A 26,218-nucleotide genomic window follows, 5' to 3' on the forward strand; every position below is an offset into this window, starting at 1 on the left:
TGCAGTCCGAATCCAAATCTGTACTTCGCTTTAAAATTAATCACATATTTGATGTACCTTTCTTTGTAAGTCTGAACGAAATTATCGTTTGAGCCTCTCTATTTTGGTGCATGTATGTGCTAGAAATAGCTCCTATTTCCCCAAAGTCTGCTTCTACGAGTTTTCCCATTCTTAACATTAGTGATGTCTGCAGAAAGTACCGGACCAAAACTTCCTCTTACATCGGTCAACACGCTGAAAACAACTTAAGAATTTGTGAAGTGATAGTGACATATCGCTGAGCAATATTTTATTACCTTTCTCTTCATTTCTTGACTGCCAACGGCCTTGCCGCAGTGGTAACAACGGTTCCCGTCAGATCACCGATGTTAAGCGCTCTTGAGCTGGGCTAACACTTAGATGGGTGACCATGCGGTCTACCAAGCACTGTTGGCAAGCGGGGTGCACTCAGATCTTGTGAGGCAAACTGAGGAGCTACTTGATTGAAAAGTAGCGGCTCCGGTCTCGTAAACTGACATACGGTTGGGAGAGCAGTGTACTGAACACATGCGCCTCCATATCTGCATCCAGTGACGCCTGCGGGCTGAGGATGACACGGCGGCCGGCCGGTACAGTTGCGCTTTCATGACCTATTCGGGCGGAGTTTAGTTTTTCATTTCTTTACTATTTTTGAGGAAAGTGCAAAGGTTGCTTTCTCTGGAGGAAGGTTCCAAATTATCCTGTTACGAAATGAGCGAGGCCATGTGTGCCTTGACCACAGGAGGCTTGTCGCAAACGCCGTGTAGAAGGTAAGAGGGTCCTGAGGGCGCTGCAGCTCGTGGAAGAACTTGCAATAAACCCCTGGTCCTCACTTTGCTGGTGAGTGCTGCTTTCTCCTCTGAAGGCAGCTGCTCCTAAGCTATTGCAAGTCCTTAGAGTATGAGTATGCATGATGAATTCACCTCTTTGTACGCAGATGTAAGAACAGGCCAACATGGTGCTGCTCAGTAACCATGAGAAAATTCGTTGCCTTTCCCTTCAAATCTTGTTACCCAATCGACTCAGTCTTGGCTGCCAAAGTGTTTAGGTGCAAAGGGCTCGATCAGTGACTGGAACATGGCTAGCGGACGATCCCAACCTCTTGTATTTTGAGATGCTTTCTGTAATCCAAGGAAGGAAATTTTATGCAAGATTTCTCTGTATTCACGTAAATTAATCGAATACCAGTTACTGTGGCAATGGCTGGATGTACTCTCCTCCATGTGGCGTTTTTTAAAAGTCAGGAGCTAGATTTAGAGGAGAATTTCGGGCGCTTGTCGTGGGGTAGCCATCTGGGGCCCTCGTGGTCCAGAGATCATCGGATACTGCCTTTTACAGTCACGTCATCTCGGCTGTCTTTATTCGATACTAACTGGCGCATCCCAGCACACATTTTCTAGATTTTAGTAAAAGTCGCATTTTGGATTCGTGCTATGCACTTTCTAGGCAGCTCACAAGTTTCTCGCTTTGGTATGCAGCTTGAGTTGCCTGATTAATTGTATTGGTCTGTGGCTCTTGAACTCGTTTACTTCGCATCAGCGAAAATTTCAAAGTTTGTAGCGTTTCCAAAGCAGTCTTCCACGCAGATTAGGTACCTCCTCACAATGTTAGCGAAACATTCTTGATTAAACTGAGCTTCGAGAAAGCTTTGTGTTTCAATATTTTGACGAGTTTGTGCTCGTTGCATTAGAGCATAATTCTCAGTCAGCTTTGTCGTGACTTTATCTTCATTTAATTGCTAAGTTATTTCGAGATTTTGAACAAATAAATGACTTATTAAATTCAGACTAAATCTGAATGTCAGAACCAAAATATTGTCCTACAACTGATCCTGGTTATGCGACTGTCTAACAACCAATATAACCTCTGCATTCCTAATTTATTGTCCTCACTGTGACGGTGTTTTATTGTAAAGCAACCTTTTTATTTAAACTTGACATATGAGAGCATTTTTATCTGTGATTTAATTTCTGGTTCACGAACATTGAGCTGAGCACGTCTTAGATTTACTAAACCAGTTATGGTTCAGAAATTATCTACTGTTGGCATCAGTCCATGACAACTAGCCATGACAACTAGCCATGACAACTACTGCTACGAACTGGGTCGTGGTTCAAGTATGTCGTGTTCAGGGCTTCTCAACTGTCTTGCAGTGGTATTTGCTGTTGTCTCTATCCTATCACACAGTAGGTACTTCCTCCTCCTCCTCCTCCTCCTCCTCCTCCTCCTCCTCCTCCTCCTTCCAAATGTAGCGGAAAGAACCAATTTACGAATTCTATACCGCTTCAGAAACACAGTCGCAACATTAGTTCCTCGATTGATCAATTTATTGTTTCAGATAGTTGTCCTGCAAGCAAGCATCCGTCAAGCCCCTCCCGTAATGTTTTTAAGGACACAGCATTCAGTTGAATTGAAATCTGAAATTTTCAGCTACCTCGAACGTAATGGACTTCCTACCGAATGATCTAACTGTGCCATTATCCACCAATAAGAGGCTAGGAACAAAAATCTAGAAGGGGGAAGCGTAGGGTTTGGAAGCCGGGTAGCGTGGGATCGAATCTCACCAAATATATCAGTCCTAGTATCCACCGACAGGATGCAAGAAAAAAACTGGCTGTGCACAGAGGATATTGATTCAATTAATTAGTAAATTAGTCTCACAGAGTGAGGGGATATTTCCAAGATATCCACAGTTGTGGGGCTTTACCAGGTATCCACTGTTTTGTTCAGGACAAAGGTAGGGTTAGTGTACCACATGAAAGACACTATCTGCTTCTTTTCGAATGTCTTTGTTCCATCCGCTACAGGTTTAAACAGCAGTGGAAGTGCAAGAAGAAAGACATGTACTGACTACCAACACTGAGTCTGCATGAGTGGTGAGGGGGCAGGAGAGGGGGATGGGGGCTCGGAGGGGTGGGGTAACATCTTGATGTGGATGTATTTGCATACAATGGTTTACTCAAACAGGAAGCATCCACATGAGAGAGAGAGAGAGAGAGAGAGAGAGAGAGCATGTGTTTCAAGAGGAATTTCTCAAGTATCAACATCAAACGGTTGCCGCCACCCATGACTTGTTTGGGAATTAGCATGACAACCGGTCTGTGCACCACAGTAGACAGTTGGCTGTACAGCAGCTGACAGTGGTCCTTGGGCCTGCACATGCGGGAACACGCGAAGCGGCCGCCCGGCAAAGTTTGGGCGTGGGCGCGCAATGCTTTGTGGTCAGTGTCAAAGATTTTTAACAGTGTAATTATGTGTGGTGGGTTATGTTGACGGTATTCCTTCTGAGGTCGGAAACGAAAGCGATGTAATTGCTTAAATATTGCTTACTGCCTTGTCAGCCTCGACATCTTTAAATAAGCAATATTCCATACACAGCAGTTAATTTTCCGACAAATTATTTAATTAAGTAAATAAACTATATTTCAAACACTGCCTTGTATCCCATAAATTGTTTAAATAGACAATATTCCACATGTTGCCTTGTCTATCAGAAACTGTTTACACAATGTTCCATATGCTGTAATCGATTTCCTGCCAAATACTTTAAATAAATACACAAATAAACTATATTTCGTACACCGTCCTTTAACCCATAAATTGTTTAAATAGACAACATTTCACTGATTGCCTTTTCTATCAGAAACTGTTTAAACAATATTCCATATGCTGTAATCGATTTCCCTCCAAATGCCGAACAACTGAGTCTTTTTCCCATCAATTTGTGGGTGGGGGAGGGGAGAAGGGATCGAGGTTGGAAGTGAGGATTTAATTAATTGATCAATTTAATTAACTGGTCAATGAAACTGATGGGGTGGGAGGAGGGCTATTCAGATAACTCGGGCCTGAAAGTGTGCTTGTATCGGTGAGTGGGAGGGGGGATTTTGGAGCTTCCCAGAGGGTTGGGAGAGGAGGAGTGGGAGGGTAAGGGGTAGAGGGCTTTTCTTGGAAGGGTGGATTATCCCAAGGGGGTCACAAATCAACCTCTGGTGGTCGTAATCCACTCAGCAGAGCAATAGGTTAAGGGGAGGGGGTAGGTGGTAATAAATTAATCAAGTTTTCCCTTTTGTGTTAAAATTATTGTAGTGCTTATAAATCTCAATAGTCTCTCTATACATAAAGGCATAATAATGTGATGTTTAGATATTGATACTCGTCTCAGTGAATTTAATTTCGTAGTCACCCTCTTGGTAAAAGATATTCCACTATGGCCTAATTGTCTGTATGTTCCACGCGACAATTCCTCTTTTGTTCAACCAGATGGGTGTTAACACTTATTTTTTGGTACCTATATAGACCAGACCACAACTACAAAGAATTTTATATACACCCAGTGTAACCAAAGGATGTCATATAACTTTTGCCGATCTTATCTTCCTGGTGGGTCTGAAGGTAGTTTCCACACCATACTTGCTCAACACTTTCAGAATGCGATAAGTAATCGTACTAATGAACAGAAGGAAAAATTTTTCCTTTTCACGGCCGTCGTTCCTCGTCGAACCTGATTCACTTCTTATGGTGAAGTGCTCGATCTATCTCCTTGTTCAAATAAAGCTTCTTCTTGAATGTCGACCTTAGATGTTGAATTTCATCTTTTTAATAAGTCGGTTCACAAATTTTGTGCGTCCTGTCCACCAAAGTTTTAATCACACCTCCTTTTTGTCAGGGGTGTTGGTTAGAATCTTTGTGCAGCCAGTGGTCAGTATGTGTGGTTTTTCTGTATACCCTATGCCCCAATGTCCTGTCCCCTCGCTTCATAACAGACACATCCAAGAAATTCACTGGGCCATTATTCTCTGTCTTCATAGTACACTGCTGGCCACTGTAAATGCAACACCAAGAAAGACAAGAGGTAGCACAACAAAATTTATTTTGTAGATAACATGTTGACCAAGTATCAAATGATTACGTTTACAGACGTCTGTGACATGTGGTTCCTGCCAGAATCAGTAGCCAGAGTAGCCGCCATTGTTGGAGATCACCGCTGCCACACGTCTCGGCTCTGAGTCAAAGAGACGTTGGATGTGTTCCTGGGGTACAGCAGCCCAAGCAGCTTCCACACGTTGCCAAAGATCATCTGATGTGGCAGCTGGGGATGTAATCTGGGTCACTCGTTGAGCAACCATGGACCACATGTTTTCTATCGGCGAAAGATCCGGAGAGCGAGCCGGCCAGGGAAGCAATTCAATCTGGTTATTGACGAAGAACCTTTGGACAATGCGTGCCACGTGTGGTCGCGCATTATCCTGTTGAAATATGGCTGTGGCCGAGCCCTGAAGGTAAGGAAGGACAACTGGCTCCAGCACCTCGGATATGTAGCGCCGGCTATTTAAAGTACCGGCAATGCGTACTAGAGGCGTGCGAGAGTAATATCCAATACCGCCCCATACCATAATACCCGGTGCAAGACCAGTGTGGCGGTGCATAATGCAGCTGTCCAGCATCCTCTCTCCACGGTGTCTCCACACTCGAATCCGACCATCGTGGTGCTGCAGACAGAAGCGTGCCTCGTCAGCAAAGACAACGTCATTCCATTCTGCCGTCCACATCCGCCTGTCATCACACCATTGGCGACGGAGACGTCTGTGGTTCCGCCTCAATGGTAGACGAAGCAATGGACGTCTTGCGGACAGACCACTCTGCTGTAAACGGCGTCGAATGGTACGCGCAGACACTGGATGATGCGCTACGGACGCAATGTGCTGTGCTATGGTTCGGGATGTCACTGAGCGATCCGTCACTGCCATGCGCACAGTTTGTCTATCAGCACGTGCAGTGGTGCACCGAGGTGAATGCGATCGACCACGTCGGTCCGTCGTACCCTCCTGCATCCAACGGTCACATATCCGCATTACGGTTGTTTGGTTTCGTCCAACACGACTAGCGATTTCTCTGTATGATAATCCACATTCTCGGTAAGCCACTATCCTTCCTCTGTCGAACTCGGATACTTGATCAAAAGATGTTCGCTGTTGTCTACGAGGCATAACTGATCGTCTTGTGAAACAACCACAAGGTAAACACACGTGCCGAACGTACACTCGTCGCAATCGCCAAGCCTTAAATGGCGCTATGAGGTGGCGCCACAGGCGCGCGTGATGTGCGTCTGCGCTGAAATTCTAATCAGTTGCATATCTCACCGCTGAAAACTCATGGTGTAAATTTCACTCGATTCGGATGCTTCCTTCAGGGTGTTGCATTTACGGTGGCCAGCAGTGTAAATTGTTTTTGTTGAGTTGTATCAGGAATGCATGCAATTCCTTTGCACTGCGTGTCCATACTACGAAAGTATCATCGACACAGCGGTAACACCTGGCTAGTCTTTTAGTGGCAGTCTGCAATGACCATTGGTCAAAGTTCTCCATAAACAAATTGGTTACAGCCGGACTAAGAGGCCTGCCCATATCCACCCCGTCATTCCGTTCATAAAAATCATTATTGCATTGAAAATGGCGGACCGGTGTGGCCGAGCGGTTCTAGACGCTTCAGTCTGAAACCGCGCGATCGCTACGGTCGCAGGTTCGAATCCTTCCTAGGGCATGGATGTGTGTGATGTCCTTAGGTTAGTAAGGTTTAAGTAGTTCTAAGTTCTAGGGGACTGATGGCCTCAGATGTTAAGTCTCATAGTGCTCAGAGCCATTTTTTTGCATTGAAAATAGGTCGTCGTGAAGCAGTGTCTAAATAACTCCACAATATCTGCTGGAAAAATATCCGATATATATGAGATAATTTCGTTCATTAGACAAAGTTTTATACATCGACCACGGCCTATTAGCCTGGTAGTTTTAAATATCAGTACCAGCCGTGAAAACTTACAATGTAAGCTTTAATGGCTCATGCGTCCCCAAACCAAAGGTAAAAAAGCTATTTTTCTCTAAACTTTGGCCATCTGGACCTCCCACTTCTGTCACCTTCATTTACTGCAAGCCCTGCATATACAAGAAATTTGCAAGAAATCGATGATGACGAGTAGCCATAAAGTTCTCACACCATGGACATTTTTAAAAATATTTTTGTGGGATTCCACAGTCTCAACGTGTTTTTGGGATGACAACACGCGCCAAGTAGGCTGTAATCTGTTTATTATCCATGAAATTAGCCAATTTTAAACATGGATCATTTTCTAGCGCCTGTTGCGCGTTCAAAAATGACGAGATTGGTTTGTGCATCAGTAGTATACAAGCTCTCGCATACACATATACCTTATAACCCAAGTTACATACATGTTTTAAGCTTCAAGCTTCATCTCACATTTTACTACATGGCTGGTACATGTGGGCAGGTATACATCGTACTTCTCTACGAATATGGCGCAAAAACAGTACAACAGTGTAGATGATTGCGTCCATTAGCACACATACAGAGAGCTGCCATATCATAGTATAAGCACAGCTGTTATGGTATGACCTAGGATTTATGTAATTTGTTACTGGGTCTAATGTACCACATGACGTATTCGTTACTACATCAGTACTGTTTTATTTCATAGACTGACTGGCACATCCCATTAAGAGGCCCGACATGATCTTTTGTAGTTCGGATTTTGTGCTGTAATTTCTAATAGTATATGTTGTATGACATGACATATGACGTATGAGATTTGGCCCTCCACTTCTAATAAGATAGCACTTGTGAGAATAACGAGCATAATGTGCCAGTAAATATTGCGCTAGTAGCTTAGATAATTTTATTGACCATCCATAGCTACGAGGCGTATTCGGAAAGCAAGGTCCGATTAGGTGCGAAATGGAAACCACTGTGAAAATCCGATGGAGCTTTGAGTAGATGTGTTGAGCAGTGTCTTTAGTGTGCCTGTCGATATCTTCACGTCGCTCTTTGCAGTTCAGAGCGCAAAGTGATCACGTAGAAATGCCTAAAACAACAATGTCTCCCGCCAAGTGTGTGAACATGGTGAGAGATTTCGCTTGAACCTATTCAGTCCACATAACGTAAATGTCATGTGTTTCTTTTTTCAAGACAATTTTCAGGCGCGTTCTGCAGGGGCAATAAGAGTCTCCTGCAGCATTTTCGATGGGAAGTGTTTGATCACCCACAATACAACGCTTAATTGGCTTCCTGCGTTGTTCATCTCTGTTCACGTGAACCGCTGGCTACGAAGACATCATTTTGGCACAAACAACGAAAGGCAGACCGGCGTAGAGAATTGGCGCAAAGTACAGGCGGCTGCTTTCTGTGACGAGGGTACTGGAAAGTTTGTACAAGGCCACGACAAATGTCTAAGTCGGAGCGGCGACTGTTTACAGAGGTAGCTGGAAGATGTGGCTACCTGTTGCGACTAAAAAATTTTTGATTTTCACTGTGGTTTTCATTTCGTGACCAATCGGATCTTACTTTCCGAACAGCCCTCACAGAATTCTAAACGTCTTTGGTCTACCGTAACAACTGAACCTATACTGTGATATGGCAGCTTTCTGTATGTGTAGGCTAATGGACGTAATCATGTACACTATCCTATTGTTCTTGTGCCACATATGTACAGAAATATGATTCCCACCTGTACACATGTACCAACAATGTAGTAAAATGTGAAATGACGCGTGAAGCTTAAAACATTTAAGTAATTTGACCTATAAACTATGGGCGTATGCGATAGCTTGTATACTATTGATGTATAAACCAATGTCACTATTTTTTAACGCATTACATATACCTGAAAATTACCTACAGTCGAAACTGTAGCAGATTACAGCCCACTTGGAACATGTTCTCATTCTCTGGACATTTTTGTTATCCTGCACAGCACTAATACACCAGGAGTGTCCGAGCTAATCCTGGACGTATGGTAAACCTAGCTAACGGCAGGTTAAGTAGAAAAGAAAGTAAAGATAAGAAGCACAGGTTCTGTTCGTATCGACGCAGGTCGTAAGATCGAAACGGTAATTATTCAAATCCTATCGCTGTATCATTCGGCAAAACCCAAGCTTGAGGAGCAACAACACTCGCTGGATGTCATGAAAGATCCTCTCTATTTTGTTATTTTTTTATATGTCATGTACCGTACGGTCAAATTGAGGACCATGTCTCCATGGTCATGGAACGAGTCAGTACATGAAATTATAACAGAAAAGTAACAACAGCTAAAATGAAACTTATATGAATCATATGGACACGACAAGCCATAAGTTTAAATAAACATAATCAGCAATGTAGCACAGGAGTTAGCTTAATTTGTTAATTTGTCCAGGAGTTTCTCGACAGAGTAGAAGGAGTGAGCTTTGAGGAAACTCTTCCGCTTAGGCTTAAAAGTGCATGGACTACTGCTAAGATTTTTGAATTCTTGTGGCAGCTTATTGAAAATGTGTGCAACAGAATACTGCACCTCTTTCTGACAAGAGTCAAGGGGGTGCGTTCCAAATGCAGGTTGGATTTCTGCCTAGTATTAATTGACCGAAAGCTATTAATTCATGAAAAAAAACAGATGTCGTTAGTAAGAAACCACATTTTAGAAAATATGAATTGACAGGCCATTGCCAGAATTCCCAGACTACGGAACAGGGATCGACAAGAGATTCGCTAAGTTACACAACATATTGCTCAAACCGCCCGTTTCTGAGCCAAAAATACCGTTTTTGAATCAGAAGAGTTTCTAAAAAACTAGTAACATACGTCATAAGTGATGAGAATAGGCAAAGTAGACTACTTTTCGTGTCGAACTGTCGATTATTTCAGATACTGTTTTAATGGTAATTAAAGCAAAATTTAGTTTTTGAACTAAATCCAGAACATGAACTTTCCACGACAGCTTACTGACTATCTGAACGCCTTGGAATTTGAGCTGTATGGTCTCACTAATCACATCCCCATTCTGTGTAATCAAAATGTCAGTTTTTGTTGAACTGTGTATTAGGAAGTGTAAAAACAGTCTTACTGTAATTTAACATCAATTTATTTTCTATAAGCACTGCATTATTTGATACTGTGTCAATACTGCACACATCCTTCACTACCAAGCTGGTGTCGTCAGCAAACAAATATTTTAGAATCGCCTGTAATACTAGAAGGCGCATCACTTGTATAAAGAAGAAACAGAAGAGGCTTCAACATTGACCACTGAGGCACTCCTGACTTAACTATGCCCCACTGGGACCGCACGTCGTGGAGAACAACTTTCTGCTGTCTGCCCTTAAATAAGAAAAAAAAAAAAAAAATGTGTGTGAAATCTTATGGGACTTAACTGCTAAGGTCATCAGTCCCTAAGCTTACACACTACTTAACCTAAATTATCCTAAGGACAAACACACACACCCAAGCCCGAGGGAGGACTCGAGCCTCCGCCGGAACCAGCCGCACAGTACATGACTCTTAAATAAGAGATGAAACAGTTGCGAGCTACTCCCCTTATTCCACAATGGTCCAACTTCTGAAGTAATATTTTGTCATCGACACAATGGAACGCCTTAGTTAAATCAAAGAAGACACCTAGCGCTCGTAATCATTTATTTGATCCGTCCAGGGCCTCACAGAGAAAAGAGAATATGGTATTTTCAGTTGCTAAGCCATTTCTAATACCAAACTGTATATTTGACAGCAAATTGTGTGAATTGAAATGGTCGATCGGCCTTGCATACACAGCCTATGTGTTACTCTAGTAGAAGTTTACGATACGAACTGCGTTTACACGGCGTTTGAGCGGCTGGGAGGCTGCGCGCGCTCACCTGCGACGACCATGTGCAGGTAGGTCATGGCGGCGATCTGCTGGTAGGAGGGGAGCGGCCCGAGCCCTTCCCTGACCTCGTGCCGCAGGCGCTCCTGCAGCGCCGGGTTGGCGGCCAGCTCGTACAGGCAGCAGGTCAGCGTCGTCGCCGTCGTCTCGGAGCCCGCCGTCACCAGGATGGACCCCTGCGCCGTGCTCAGCTCCAGGCCGCCCTCTGCGGGAGGAAACCACGTCTCAAAATAAACAACCACGTGCCGTATCCTAGAGGCAGCCCGTGCGTCGATGCTACAGGTTTGTGTGGCTAAATCCCTGACCTGGGGCAAAGACAATGCGAAAAAGTACAGTTTCTGAAAGATTCAGTTCTTTAACGGGGTTGCATTGGTTGGCTGGCTGATTTGTAGGAGGAGAGCAAACGGCGAGGTCATAGTCCCATCGGATTAGGGAAGGATGGGTAAGGAAGTCGGCCGCACACATGCGAAGGAATCATCGCGGCATTTGCCTGAAGCGATTCAGGGAAATCACGGAAAACCTAAATCAAGATGGCCGGATGCGGGTTTGGAGATGGCCGGATGCGGGTTTGAACCGTCGTCCTCCAGAATGCGAGTCCAGAGTGCTAACCACTACGCCATCTCGCTCGCTGAGGCTACATTGGGATGCTTTGAAACGTTAAAAGAAAAAGAAAAAATCACACTGCCTGACAAAACTGTGAAGCTCCCAGCACGGGAGGAGGAAACGAGATAAAACTTCGCGGGTTAAGATGGTTCTTGTTCTGGTCTTCAGTCCGAAGACTGGTTTGATGCAGAATGAGATTTTCACTCTGCAGCGGAGTGTGCGCTGATATGAAACTTCCTGGCAGATTAAAACTGTGTGCCCGACCGAGACTCGAACTCGGGACCTTTGCCTTTCGCGGGCAAGTGCTCTACCAACTGAGCTACCGAAGCACGACTCACGCCCGGTACTCACAGCTTTACTTCTGCCAGTACCTCGTCTCCTACCTTCCAAACTTTACAGAAGCTCTCCTGCGAACCTTGCAGAACTAGCACTCCTGAAAGAAAGGATATTGCGGAGACATGGCTTAGCCACAGCCTGGGGGATGTTTCCAGAATGAGATTTTCACTCTGCAGCGGAGTGTGCGCTGATATGAAACTTCCTGGCAGATTAAAACTGTGTGCCCGACCGAGACTCGAACTCGGGACCTTTGCCTTTCGCGGGCAAGTGCTCTACCAACTGAGCTACCGAAGCACGACTCACGCCCGGTACTCACAGCTTTACTTCTGCCAGTACCTCGTCTCCTACCTTCCAAACTTTACAGAAGCTCTCCTGCGAACCTTGCAGAACTAGCACTCCTGAAAGAAAGGATATTGCGGAGACATGGCTTAGCCACAGCCTGGGGGATGTTTCCAGAATGAGATTTTCACTCTGCAGCGGAGTGTGCGCTGATATGAAACTTCCTGGCAGATTAAAACTGTGTGCCCGACCGAGACTCGAACTCGGGACCTTTGCCTTTCGCGGGCAAGTGCTCTACCAACTGAGCTACCGAAGCACGACTCACGCCCGGTACTCACAGCTTTACTTCTGCCAGTACCTCGTCTCCTACCTTCCAAACTTTACAGAAGCTCTCCTGCGAACCTTGCAGAACTAGCACTCCTGAAAGAAAGGATATTGCGGAGACATGGCTTAGCCACAGCCTGGGGGATGTTTCCAGAATGAGATTTTCACTCTGCAGCGGAGTGTGCGCTGATATGAAACTTCCTGGCAGATTAAAACTGTGTGCCCGACCGAGACTCGAACTCGGGACCTTTGCCTTTCGCGGGCAAGTGCTCTACCAACTGAGCTACCGAAGCACGACTCACGCCCGGTACTCACAGCTTTACTTCTGCCAGTACCTCGTCTCCTACCTTCCAAACTTTACAGAAGCTCTCCTGCGAACCTTGCAGAACTAGCACTCCTGAAAGAAAGGATATTGCGGAGACATGGCTTAGCCACAGCCTGGGGGATGTTTCCAGAATGAGATTTTCACTCTGCAGCGGAGTGTGCGCTGATATGAAACTTCCTGGCAGATTAAAACTGTGTGCCCGACCGAGACTCGAACTCGGGACCTTTGCCTTTCGCGGGCAAGTGCTCTACCAACTGAGCTACCGAAGCACGACTCACGCCCGGTACTCACAGCTTTACTTCTGCCAGTACCTCGTCTCCTACCTTCCAAACTTTACAGAAGCTCTCCTGCGAACCTTGCAGAACTAGCACTCCTGAAAGAAAGGATATTGCGGAGACATGGCTTAGCCACAGCCTGGGGGATGTTTCCAGAATGAGATTTTCACTCTGCAGCGGAGTGTGCGCTGATATGAAACTTCCTGGCAGATTAAAACTGTGTGCCCGACCGAGACTCGAACTCGGGACCTTTGCCTTTCGCGGGCAAGTGCTCTACCAACTGAGCTACCGAAGCACGACTCACGCCCGGTACTCACAGCTTTACTTCTGCCAGTACCTCGTCTCCTACCTTCCAAACTTTACAGAAGCTCTCCTGCGAACCTTGCAGAACTAGCACTCCTGAAAGAAAGGATATTGCGGAGACATGGCTTAGCCACAGCCTGGGGGATGTTTCCAGAATGAGATTTTCACTCTGCAGCGGAGTGTGCGCTGATATGAAACTTCCTGGCAGATTAAAACTGTGTGCCCGACCGAGACTCGAACTCGGGACCTTTGCCTTTCGCGGGCAAGTGCTCTACCAACTGAGCTACCGAAGCACGACTCACGCCCGGTACTCACAGCTTTACTTCTGCCAGTACCTCGTCTCCTACCTTCCAAACTTTACAGAAGCTCTCCTGCGAACCTTGCAGAACTAGCACTCCTGAAAGAAAGGATATTGCGGAGACATGGCTTAGCCACAGCCTGGGGGATGTTTCCAGAATGAGATTTTCAATCTGCAGCGGAGTGTGCGCTGATATGAAACTTCCTGGCAGATTAAAACTGTGTGCCCGACCGAGACTCGAACTCGGGACCTTTGCCTTTCGCGGGCAAGTGCTCTACCAACTGAGCTACCGAAGCACGACTCACGCCCGGTACTCACAGCTTTACTTCTGCCAGTACCTCGTCTCGGTCGGGCACACAGTTTTAATCTGCCAGGAAGTTTCATATCAGCGCACACTCCGCTGCAGAGTGAAAATCTCATTCTGGAAACATCCCCCAGGCTGTGGCTAAGCCATGTCTCCGCAATATCCTTTCTTTCAGGAGTGCTAGTTCTGCAAGGTTCGCAGGAGAGCTTCTGTAAAGTTTGGAAGGTAGGAGACGAGGTACTGGCAGAAGTAAAGCTGTGAGTACCGGGCGTGAGTCGTGCTTCGGTAGCTCAGTTGGTAGAGCACTTGCCCGCGAAAGGCAAAGGTCCCGAGTTCGAGTCTCGGTCGGGCACACAGTTTTAATCTGCCAGGAAGTTTCATATCAGCGCACACTCCGCTGCAGAGTGAAAATCTCATTCTGGAAACATCCCCCAGGCTGTGGCTAAGCCATGTCTCCGCAATATCCTTTCTTTCAGGAGTGCTAGTTCTGCAAGGTTCGCAGGAGAGCTTCTGTAAAGTTTGGAAGGTAGGAGACGAGGTACTGGCAGAAGTAAAGCTGTGAGTACCGGGCGTGAGTCGTGCTTCGGTAGCTCAGTTGGTAGAGCACTTGCCTGCGAAAGGCAAAGGTCCCGAGTTCGAGTCTCGGTCGGGCACACAGTTTTAATCTGCCAGGAAGTTTCATATCAGCGCACACTCCGCTGCAGAGTGAAAATCTCATTCTGGAAACATCCCCCAGGCTGTGGCTAAGCCATGTCTCCGCAATATCCTTTCTTTCAGGAGTGCTAGTTCTGCAAGGTTCGCAGGAGAGCTTCTGTAAAGTTTGGAAGGTAGGAGACGAGGTACTGGCAGAAGTAAAGCTGTGAGTACCGGGCGTGAGTCGTGCTTCGGTAGCTCAGTTGGTAGAGCACTTGCCCGCGAAAGGCAAAGGTCCCGAGTTCGAGTCTCGGTCGGGCACACAGTTTTAATCTGCCAGGAAGTTTCATATCAGCGCACACTCCGCTGCAGAGTGAAAATCTCATTCTGGAAACATCCCCCAGGCTGTGGCTAAGCCATGTCTCCGCAATATCCTTTCTTTCAGGAGTGCTAGTTCTGCAAGGTTCGCAGGAGAGCTTCTGTAAAGTTTGGAAGGTAGGAGACGAGGTACTGGCAGAAGTAAAGCTGTGAGTACCGGGCGTGAGTCGTGCTTCGGTAGCTCAGTTGGTAGAGCACTTGCCCGCGAAAGGCAAAGGTCCCGAGTTCGAGTCTCGGTCGGGCACACAGTTTTAATCTGCCAGGAAGTTTCATATCAGCGCACACTCCGCTGCAGAGTGAAAATCTCATTCTGGAAACATCCCCCAGGCTGTGGCTAAGCCATGTCTCCGCAATATCCTTTCTTTCAGGAGTGCTAGTTCTGCAAGGTTCGCAGGAGAGCTTCTGTAAAGTTTGGAAGGTAGGAGACGAGGTACTGGCAGAAGTAAAGCTGTGAGTACCGGGCGTGAGTCGTGCTTCGGTAGCTCAGTTGGTAGAGCACTTGCCCGCGAAAGGCAAAGGTCCCGAGTTCGAGTCTCGGTCGGGCACACAGTTTTAATCTGCCAGGAAGTTTCATATCAGCGCACACTCCGCTGCAGAGTGAAAATCTCATTCTGGAAACATCCCCCAGGCTGTGGCTAAGCCATGTCTCCGCAATATCCTTTCTTTCAGGAGTGCTAGTTCTGCAAGGTTCGCAGGAGAGCTTCTGTAAAGTTTGGAAGGTAGGAGACGAGGTACTGGCAGAAGTAAAGCTGTGAGTACCGGGCGTGAGTCGTGCTTCGGTAGCTCAGTTGGTAGAGCACTTGCCCGCGAAAGGCAAAGGTCCCGAGTTCGAGTCTCGGTCGGGCACACAGTTTTAATCTGCCAGGAAGTTTCATATCAGCGCACACTCCGCTGCAGAGTGAAAATCTCATTCTGGAAACATCCCCCAGGCTGTGGCTAAGCCATGTCTCCGCAATATCCTTTCTTTCAGGAGTGCTAGTTCTGCAAGGTTCGCAGGAGAGCTTCTGTAAAGTTTGGAAGGTAGGAGACGAGGTACTGGCAGAAGTAAAGCTGTGAGTACCGGGCGTGAGTCGTGCTTCGGTAGCTCAGTTGGTAGAGCACTTGCCCGCGAAAGGCAAAGGTCCCGAGTTCGAGTCTCGGTCGGGCACACAGTTTTAATCTGCCAGGAAGTTTCATATCAGCGCACACTCCGCTGCAGAGTGAAAATCTCATTCTGGAAACATCCCCCAGGCTGTGGCTAAGCCATGTCTCCGCAATATCCTTTCTTTCAGGAGTGCTAGTTCTGCAAGGTTCGCAGGAGAGCTTCTGTAAAGTTTGGAAGGTAGGAGACGAGGTACTGGCAGAAGTAAAGCTGTGAGTACCGGGCGTGAGTCGTGCTTCGGTAGCTCAGTTGGTAGAGCACTTGCCCGCGAAAGGCAAAGGTCCCGAGTTCGAGTCTCGGTCGGGCACACAGTTTTAATCTGCCAGGAAGTTTCATATCAGCGCACACTCCGCTGCAGAGTGAAAATCTCATTCTGGAAACATCCCCCAGGCTGTGGCTAAGCCATGTCTCCGCAATATCCTTTCTTTCAGGAGTGCTAGTTCTGCAAGGTTCGCAGGAGAGCTTCTGTAAAGTTTGGAAGGTAGGAGACGAGGTACTGGCAGAAGTAAAGCTGTGAGTACCGGGCGTGAGTCGTGCTTCGGTAGCTCAGTTGGTAGAGCACTTGCCCGCGAAAGGCAAAGGTCCCGAGTTCGAGTCTCGGTCGGGCACACAGTTTTAATCTGCCAGGAAGTTTCATATCAGCGCACACTCCGCTGCAGAGTGAAAATCTCATTCTGGAAACATCCCCCAGGCTGTGGCTAAGCCATGTCTCCGCAATATCCTTTCTTTCAGGAGTGCTAGTTCTGCAAGGTTCGCAGGAGAGCTTCTGTAAAGTTTGGAAGGTAGGAGACGAGGTACTGGCAGAAGTAAAGCTGTGAGTACCGGGCGTGAGTCGTGCTTCGGTAGCTCAGTTGGTAGAGCACTTGCCCGCGAAAGGCAAAGGTCCCGAGTTCGAGTCTCGGTCGGGCACACAGTTTTAATCTGCCAGGTGGTTTGATGCAGCTCTCCATTCTACTCTATTCTGTTGAAGCCCTTTCATCTCCGAATAACTTTTGCAACCCACATCCTTCTGAATCTGTGTATTACATTTATCTCTTGATCTCCCTCTACAATTTTTACCTCCCCCTCCCACTTCCATTACGAAATCGGTGATCCCTTAATGTCCCCAATGTGTCCTATCGATCCATCCCTTTTTATAGCCAGGTTGTGCCACAAATTTCTTTTCTCTCCAGCTCTTTTCAGTACCTCCTCACTAGTTACATAATCTACTCGCCTACACTTCAACATTCTTCTGCTGCAGCACACTTCAAAATCTTCTATTCTCTTCTTGTCTTAACTGTTTACGTCCATGTTTCACTTCCCTACGTGGCTACACTCCATACAAATACACTCCTGGAAATGGAAAAAAGAACACATTGACACCGGTGTGTCAGACCCACCATACTTGCTCCGGACACTGCGAGAGGGCTGTACAAGCAATGATCACACGCACGGCACAGCGGACACACCAGGAACCGCGGTGTTGGCCGTCGAATGGCGCTAGCTGCGCAGCATTTGTGCACCGCCGCCGTCAGTGTCAGTCAGTTTGCCGTGGCATACGGAGCTCCATCGCAGTCTTTAACACTGGTAGCATGCCGCGACAGCGTGGACGTGAACCGTATGTGCAGTTGACGGACTTTGAGCGAGGGCGTATAGTGGGCATGCGGGAGGCCGGGTGGACGTACCGCCGAATTGCTCAACACGTGGGGCGTGAGGTCTCCACAGTACATCGATGTTGTCGCCAGTGGTCGGCGGAAGGTGCACATGCCCGTCGACCTGGGACCGGACCGCAGCGACGCACGGATGCACGCCAAGACCGTAGGATCCTACGCAGTGCCGTAGGGGACCGCACCGCCACTTCCCAGCAAATTAGGGACACTGTTGCTCCTGGGGTATCGGCGAGGACCATTCGCAACCGTCTCCATGAAGCTGGGCTACGGTCCCGCACACCGTTAGGCCGTCTTCCGCTCACGCCCCAACATCGTGCAGCCCGCCTCCAGTGGTGTCGCGACAGGCGTGAATGGAGGGACGAATGGAGACGTGTCGTCTTCAGCGATGAGAGTCGCTTCTGCCTTGGTGCCAATGATGGTCGTATGCGTGTTTGGCGCCGTGCAGGTGAGCGCCACAATCAGGACTGCATACGACCGAGGCACACAGGGCCAACACCCGGCATCATGGTGTGGGGAGCGATCTCCTACACTGGCCGTACACCACTGGTGATCGTCGAGGGGACACTGAATAGTGCACGGTACATCCAAACCTTCATCGAACCCATCGTTCTACCATTCCTAGACCGGCAAGGGAACTTGCTGTTCCAACAGGACAATGCACGTCCGCATGTATCCCGTGCCACCCAACGTGCTCTAGAAGGTGTAAGTCAACTACCCTGGCCAGCAAGATCTCCGGATCTGTCCCCCATTGAGCATGTTTGGGACTGGATGAAGCGTCGTCTCACGCGGTCTGCACGTCCAGCACGAACGCTGGTCCAACTGAGGCGCCAGGTGGAAATGGCATGGCAAGCCGTTGCACAGGACTACATCCAGCATCTCTACGATCGTCTCCATGGGAGAATAGCAGCCTGCATTGCTGCGAAAGGTGGATATACACTGTACTAGTGCCGACATTGTGCATGCTCTGTTGCCTGTGTCTATGTGCCTGTGGTTCTGTCAGTGTGATCATGTGATGTATCTGACCCCAGGAATGTGTCAATAAAGTTTCCCCTTCCTGGGACAATGAATTCACGGTGTTCTTATTTCAATTTCCAGGAGTGTACTTCCAGAAAAGACTTCCTAACACTTAAATGTATATTCTACCACGCTCTGATCCGAACGCCACTTTTGTTTCTCCTAGTGAGTAGTCCCCACCCAGAGAACAAAATGGGGAACTGTTTTACATCCGGAATATTTCACATAAAAGGATACGATCATCATTTGACCATACAAAGGACTTTGTGCCTTCTGAAAGAATTACGGCTGTAATTTCTCTGGCTTTCAGCCGTTCTCTGTACCAGCACAGCAAGGCTCTTTCTGTTGATGCTACAAGCCCAGATCAGTTAATCATACACATTGCTGCTCCTGTAACTACTGAAAAGGCTTCTTTTTCAGGAATCACAAGTCTGTTCTGGCCTCTCAACAGGTACCTCTCCGTTGTGGTTGCACCTGCCGTACGGCTACCTCTATCGGTGAGGCACGCAAGCCACCCCGCAAACAGCAAGAGCCATGGTTCGTAGAGGGTGGAATAAGACGGTATATGATGTTATTTCAGTGATTTCTTGGTGGAAGCCCACTTATTAGTATGACGTTGCATCCCCCTTTGGCCTGGATGTATGCTCTTAGACCATTGGAAATGGTGCCATAAAACAGTTGTATCCTCTCCTCAGCTGGCCCACAACTGTTGTAGCGAATCCTCACTATCCTGGATGCTGGTACTGGAAGAGAGCTGACGTCCGAGCTGGTCCCACACACGTTCTATCTGGGTATCTTGCTGGTCATGGGTTCACTGAGACATGTGCCGTGTGTGGACGAGCATTATCCTGTTGGAAAATGACACCATGATATACTGTCACATGAGAAATAACAATCAGGATGTCCGTGATGTAGCGTTGTGCTGTTAGAGTTCCCTCAGTCCGTACCAGTTATGATCCAAAGTCTTACCCAAGGGCTCCAGTCACCACGACGCCAGGAGTAACACCGCAGTGCTTTTCCAAAACACTGAAAGCATGGTGCCTCTCCACAGATTTCCACCATATTCACTGACGACGGTCAGCCGCCGTATTGTATCGCCGCTGTTCAACGATGAAGACGTCCGCCCCCGGTAGCTGACTGGTCAGCACTACAGAATGTCAATCCTAAGGGCCCGGGTTAGATTCCCAGCTGAGTCAGCGATTTTCTCCGCTCAGGGACTGGGTGTTGTGTTGTCCTAATCATCATCATTTCATCTCCATCGACGCGCAAATCGCCGAAGTGACGTCAACTCGAAAGACTTGCACCCGGCGAACGCTCTACCCGACGGGAGGTCCTAGTCACACGACATTTACATTTTTAACGTTGAAGACAATGTGACGCCATTCATCAGCAGTCCATGCTTCTGGCCACACCACTCCAGACGCATCCGTTTGTGTTGTGGTGTTAATGACAGCGTGCCCATAGGACTAAGTCCAGCTGCGTCTAGTCTCTGACCAATGGTGTGGGATAACACAGAAGAATGTCCCAGCGAATCCACTACTTGTTCTAGGACGGCAGGCACAGATGTGAAGCGGTTACGATGTGTTTGGGGTACAATACGGTGATCCTCCCTTTTGGTGGTCACGTGTAGTCGACTGGAGCCTTGACAGCGAGTGTGTCTGCTCCAATGCTACCATCCAGTCCAAAATCGGGCCACTGTCACATCCAAATGCCCAACAAATTTGGATATTACATGATCCGATAGGAACAGAGACTGGCAATCAAATCGCTTTCAAAGTTTGTCAGGTGTTGATAACGCTGTCTGACACCAGTACACTGCATCCTGGTGTCCTTTACAGTAATCATTCAATGTATGACACTCCTCCCACCCTTTGTAATTATACCCTACCAGGCCTGGTAACAACGCTGAACAGGAGCAACACTAATGCGCCCTGGTGACCATTCTAGTTCAGGCAGAGAATTGCAACTCTAATTATTTACATATCTGCCGATTGTGTGTTAGTATATGAAGCTGCAATGGCGTCCTACCATGTTCTCGGTGCTTGACTTTTTTGGAAGGCAGTGTAGTCGCTCGTTGCTGAGTGAGCTTCGTAGGAGTCCTGTCTTTCTAAAAATATTTGTTCCCATCTCGCCAGTCTTTAGTTCCACTTTCAAAAAAATGCACATTTATTAGCAAATCGTAGTGTTATCGTAATGTACTGTAACATATTTTTAATAGAAGTAACACCTTTTTATTTTTAGATACTGGTCGTATGAAGATAAATTAAAATTTGAGACATACTTTCGAAATGCCTTATTGTTATACGAAAAAAAAGTACTTCAACAATATTGGTCAATCTCTAAAAATAAAAATTATTTAATTTTATATTTGATGTTTCTCATTTTTGTAACAAATTATAATTTATCGTCAATACACACATTTTCACGTGATTAGTAATTAAAAATTAAAATATAAAATTTTTATTAAAAATTATGATTCTATAATGTAACGAACATTTCCATTCGATAAAAATATAGAATTTTAATAAAAGTAGGGAAAAAATAAAAGTTCCTACTGGTGATATTCGAACGAGCGACTTATGATTAGAAAACTTACCCTACGAATTTTTTTCTCAACTGCCGGCGGCTAGCTAGTTTGCGGTGAAAATTATATCTCGCCTGTTGGCTCAAAGCACGGAATATGACGTATACTAGACACACCTTGGACGTTGACGCTGCATATTTGTGTGTTCAAATCACTGAACCAAGACAATTCGGCTACGAGCTGTTTCTGAATGATTCACGCCTGTAAGCAGAATCGATAACGATGCTTTGAAGCACTAAATGAGGAAGAATACTAGGCACAAAATACAGGGTGGCCAATGGGCATGGAACCACACTTCTAAAGCAGAATCAGATGGATAAATTTTATAAATTATATAAATGTAAGTTATATAAATTTAATGTCAAATGACAAGAGATGGGAGAGAAAACCCGAAACGGAAAGATAATTACAGAAAGAAAAACCATAACGACTTTCGTCTGAGCATAACTTTGTTTATTTTCCATTTGTGAAAGACGTTTGTTCAATCCCGTCTCCAGCCATCCTGATTTAGGTTTTCCGTGATTTCCCTAAATCGTTTCAGGCAAATGCCGGGATGGTTCCTTTGAAAGGGCACGGCCGCTTTCCTTCCCAATCCTTCCCTAACCCGAGCTTGCACTCCGTCTCTAATGACCTCGTTGTCGACGGGACGTTAAACACTAACCACCAACCAACCTTAAAGGTCAGAGAAAGCTGATGGCGTTAACAGAAGTCAAGCGCATCGAGATCCTCCTGATAGAAGGAGACTGGAGTACCTGTGTAGTCACAGAGAATTTCAGACTACACGTTATCCACAGTGCGGTGGAAAAAATTGTCACGAAATATGGTCAAATGATTTTGTCACAGGCAAGCCGAAAACTTGACAGTTTAAAATAACTACGGATCAGTCGTCAACCGCCGTTCTGGCATTAATCATTAAGAGTTCAGAACTCTGTACCCATCACATCTCTCAGGAATTTGGGTTGAGTCGCACCGGGTGAGAATTTTTGGCACACACAAATAGCACCCTTACAAAATGCAAATATTACAGTATCTCTCCTAAAAAGATCCCAATCGTCGTTTTTAGTTTGTAGAATAGGTGACAGACGGACGAAAATCGTCATTTCCCTTATGATGTTCTGTTTACCAACAAAGGTAATTTCTATGTGCCGGCCGGTGTGGCAGAGCAGTTCTAGGCGTTTCAGCCTGGAATCGCGCGACCGCTACGGTCGCAGGTTCGAATCCTGCCTCGGGCACGAATGTGTGTGATGTCTTTAGGTTAGTTAGGTTTAAGTAATTCTAAGTTCTAGGGACTGATGACCTCATATGTTAAGTCTCATAGCACTCAGAGCCATTTGAACCATTTTTTTAAATTTCTATGTGAACAGACAGGTAAATAGACTCACAGATACTGATCAGATGGATCAGACGTGAACCCTAACTGGAATGATACATCGAAGTAGTTATGGTTTGGTGTGGAATATAGAGTCTTCGTACTGTTGGGCTCTTCTTCATTTGGGATACACCAACAGTAACAGTCCGTCATCTGCAGTTGTTAGAAGATGTGCTGTCATCGCTTCTATCTGAAGACGGGACATTTACAACTTTCTTTCAGCACGATAGTGCCTCAACTCATTACAGGATAGCTGTCTGGAGGTACCTGGATACCCAGTTTTTCTGGAGATGGATACGTCGTAGAGCTCCGGTGGACCGGTCTCCGTTTCTCCGATTTAAGACCCAGAGATTTCTATCTGTGGAGAGATATGAAGGAAACTGTGTGCCGTGAAGATTAGAAACGTTTAACACTTCATCGAGTAGCTTGTTAATGCCTGAGCTAGCATTCCGGTACATATTATGTTGGTTAGAGTCCATGAGGAATGGATGAAGCGGGTGACAACAATCGTACAACGTGCTGGTAACACCTGGAGGACACCCTGTGGCCCTTACGTGTTATGGTCAGCACTTAATTTGTTGCTTAAGAAGTGTGTCATTGTGATATTTTTCTCAAATGAAAGACACTACTGCTTTTCCTCGTGTAATTCTTTATGTACCTGATATCATGAATCCTTTCCTTTTGAACAAACGGAGTTGCATCGAAAGAGGTCTAAGGAAAAAGCTTGGCACTCTGTGGGGCGGAAATGGACACGGCGACGAGAGGATGAAAAACGCAAGAAGCATTTGAGATATGCATTGGGGGAGAATGGAGAGCATAAGATGGGTGGAAAAAGTGAATAAGTTAAAGGTGTTGGAAAGCATTGGTGAGATGAGGTCTGCTGCAGCTTATAAGAGCAAGTAAAAAGAACTGGATCGGAAATCTGTTGAGACGGAAGTGCTTGCCAAAATACGATTTGGAAAGTCTAGTTTATGGGAGGAGACTGAGGGGAAAGAGGAGGTACAAGATGATAGACGACACAAAGGGAAGCGGAAATTACTCGGACCTGAAGAGTATGGCAGAAGACAGGAGAGCATGGAGAGTTACCATGTAAGAACCTGTCTTTGGGCAGAACACTTTTGATGATGCTGATGGCAGAAGACAGGAGAGCATGGAGAGTTACCATGTAAGAACCTGTCTTTGGGCAGAACACTTTTGATGATGCTGATGACGACTTCCATCCCAGATGGCATCCTCCAAAGTAGCCGCCATATTGGTAACATAGCGTCACATTTTTCCCACTCTCACATCTCATACTACTTTACTTTAAATTTGTGTTTATCCACCTGTTTTTCTTTTAGAAGTTTGACTCCACATACATGGACTATCTTGTATCTTGATCGATCCCGTCCTATTATTTGCCTTCCGTAAACAATATCGTACAGGATCCCTGTGTAGCGACACCACATACAACCTGTTGAGGTACTCTCACGACCGACACGTGGACCAATTCTACCTTGACACACATGCATATATAAATGCCGGCCGCCAGTCGAGTCACAGAATCCGGAAAGCGTCAGCACGATGAAGTAACAAAGTGAAATAACACTAGAGTACGTCCTTTTCCTGAAGGTAATGTGTGTTCAAGTTGTATGTCAACCGAACATGGAGATTTTTCAGCTGTTAAACAGGAAATTGTATTCTATGAGGAGTTGTTCATGATAGACTTCTGGTTCACTTTTCTATATTTCCATTCATGCTCCGCAAATCAACGCATGGCTCATGATGGATGGTGTGTCATACTAACTAAATTGTACGTGTCGAAAGCGCTCTTTAGTTATCACTTTGGTCTCTGATTAATACCAATAGGGCAAGTTAGCTAAACTGTTCATCTCTGATATTCCGTGAACCCTAAAAGATACCGTAATCGTGTTTTCACCCCGATGGATTGTGAGAAAGTCCTCAATAGCCGACGCATCCTTTGTTTTCACAGTTTTATTAATTAGAGAAACGTCGGGACCAACTTTGCTTTTTCAAAAGAAACTAAAGCAATGTCCTCTGCTAATATCGTAGTTATAAATGAGTGGCGCTTAAATCTGAAAAATCAGATTAGTAGTTCTGTAGTAATTACAGTATTTAGAACTTGGAGTTTATCTGTTTGGAACATTAAACCGATTGCCATCTTATACGGAAGTTCGTGTTGTTGTATGGAATAGTACCGTCAGGTAGATGGGCGCTCCGTTTCACGCAGCTAAGACAATCTATTCACAAAAGTCGAGCATTGGAGAAAAGGTTAGTGCAAAATTGATATTAATCTCATTTGGAAACATGTGGTTTGACCACAGGAAGACAAAGGACCTGGCATCTAAGAATGACGCACAGTTAACTACGGTAACAGTTCTGCTTTCGCTTTTGCAGGACTTTGAAAGAAAAGTGCATCTCAAAAATTGAATGAATTTTTAAACAAGGGAATTCAGGTACAAAGATTGTTCAATAATAATTTCGCATCATTAGTTTAATGTCCGGAAATACATTTACATTGAAAACTTACATCAGCAGATGCATAAAAAATACGACATTACAAAAGAATTTGGTCGTAACACTTTCTTAAAACTGCATTCACAGAGAATGGACAAAAGAATGTGAACACCTGACATATACACAATATTTTTTTATTAATAAGGTGGTGGGCGACCATTGGCTTTGAGAACAGCTGCAGTTCTCCGTGGAATAGATTCGTAGTGTGTCTGAATAGCTTCCAATGGAGTGTTCTCCCATTCTGGTACCAAAATATCTGCCAATTGTTTGAACGATGTTGGAGCTGGAAAGCAGTTCCCCACTCTCCGCTCTAAAACTCCCCCTGACGGTTCAATGATGTTGAGTTCTGCCGATTGTGCTGGGCAGGGAAAAAGTTTGATGATATTCTGGTGCTCCATAAACCGCACCTCAACGTTTTTGGCTGTGTGTATGAGCGCATTATGGTCTTGGAATACGGCAGTGTTGGGCAGCAATATTTTCGTAATAGTAAGCACTTTCTTATCGAGAACGTCATTTGTAGCAATCCAGCCAGTGAGGGTAATGATACGTAGGTGCCACTAAGGAACATGACATACGGTAGCTGCCCAAATCATAAATGATCCTCTCCGATGCTTGGCTTTAGGAAGCAAACAGGCCTGATCGTAGGCTACTTTTGGGGTTCTCCACGCATAAACCTGGCTGTTTGTAGGAAACAATATAAACCACGATTCATCGAACCACGCCACATTCCTCCAGTCATCAGGTGTCTAAGTTTTATGGTCGTGGCACCATTCCTTTCGCAGCTTTGCAATGGTTTCCTTTATTAAGGGTTTCTCAATTGCAGCCCTTCCATGAATGTTCTCTCTCACTGTCCTCATTTTTATTTCTTTTTTAATTTTTTTACTGCGAATATTTCATTTGAGAACCACGTTCCAAATTCAGTTCTTCTTTCTTTGTTCTTTTCTTTTCTTCCAGTATACCTTCATCTATTCACTATGTTACTTCTTTCTGTCTTCAGACCATTTTCACCCAGCCTTTTTTGCTATCCTGCCTTGGAATCCTTCCAGTTTCCATACCTTCTCCCTAAAAACTTGTCTCTTGTTTATTCTTCTATTTTTATATTGTTTCTTCCTAAATCCTTTTTGACTTCGCTAACCCAGCTTGTTGTGGACTCGTTACCCCACAAATATTTGAAAATTTTACTA

General features: G+C 45.8%; 1 protein-coding gene across 1 annotated transcript in view; it reads right to left on the minus strand.

Annotated features, from left to right (window-relative positions):
* The window catches only part of LOC124805166 (cytochrome P450 6l1-like), a 169,149-nt gene that overhangs the window by 44,968 nt on the left and 97,963 nt on the right, over positions 1 to 26,218 (minus strand). Inside the window, exon 6 of the mRNA XM_047265648.1 lies at positions 10,695 to 10,907. Coding sequence (XP_047121604.1) covers positions 10,695 to 10,907 — 213 coding nt within the window. The remainder of the gene's footprint in view (positions 1 to 10,694; positions 10,908 to 26,218) is intronic.

This window comes from Schistocerca piceifrons, chromosome 7 (assembly GCF_021461385.2).
Source record: "Schistocerca piceifrons isolate TAMUIC-IGC-003096 chromosome 7, iqSchPice1.1, whole genome shotgun sequence".
NCBI lineage: Eukaryota > Metazoa > Arthropoda > Insecta > Orthoptera > Acrididae > Schistocerca > Schistocerca piceifrons.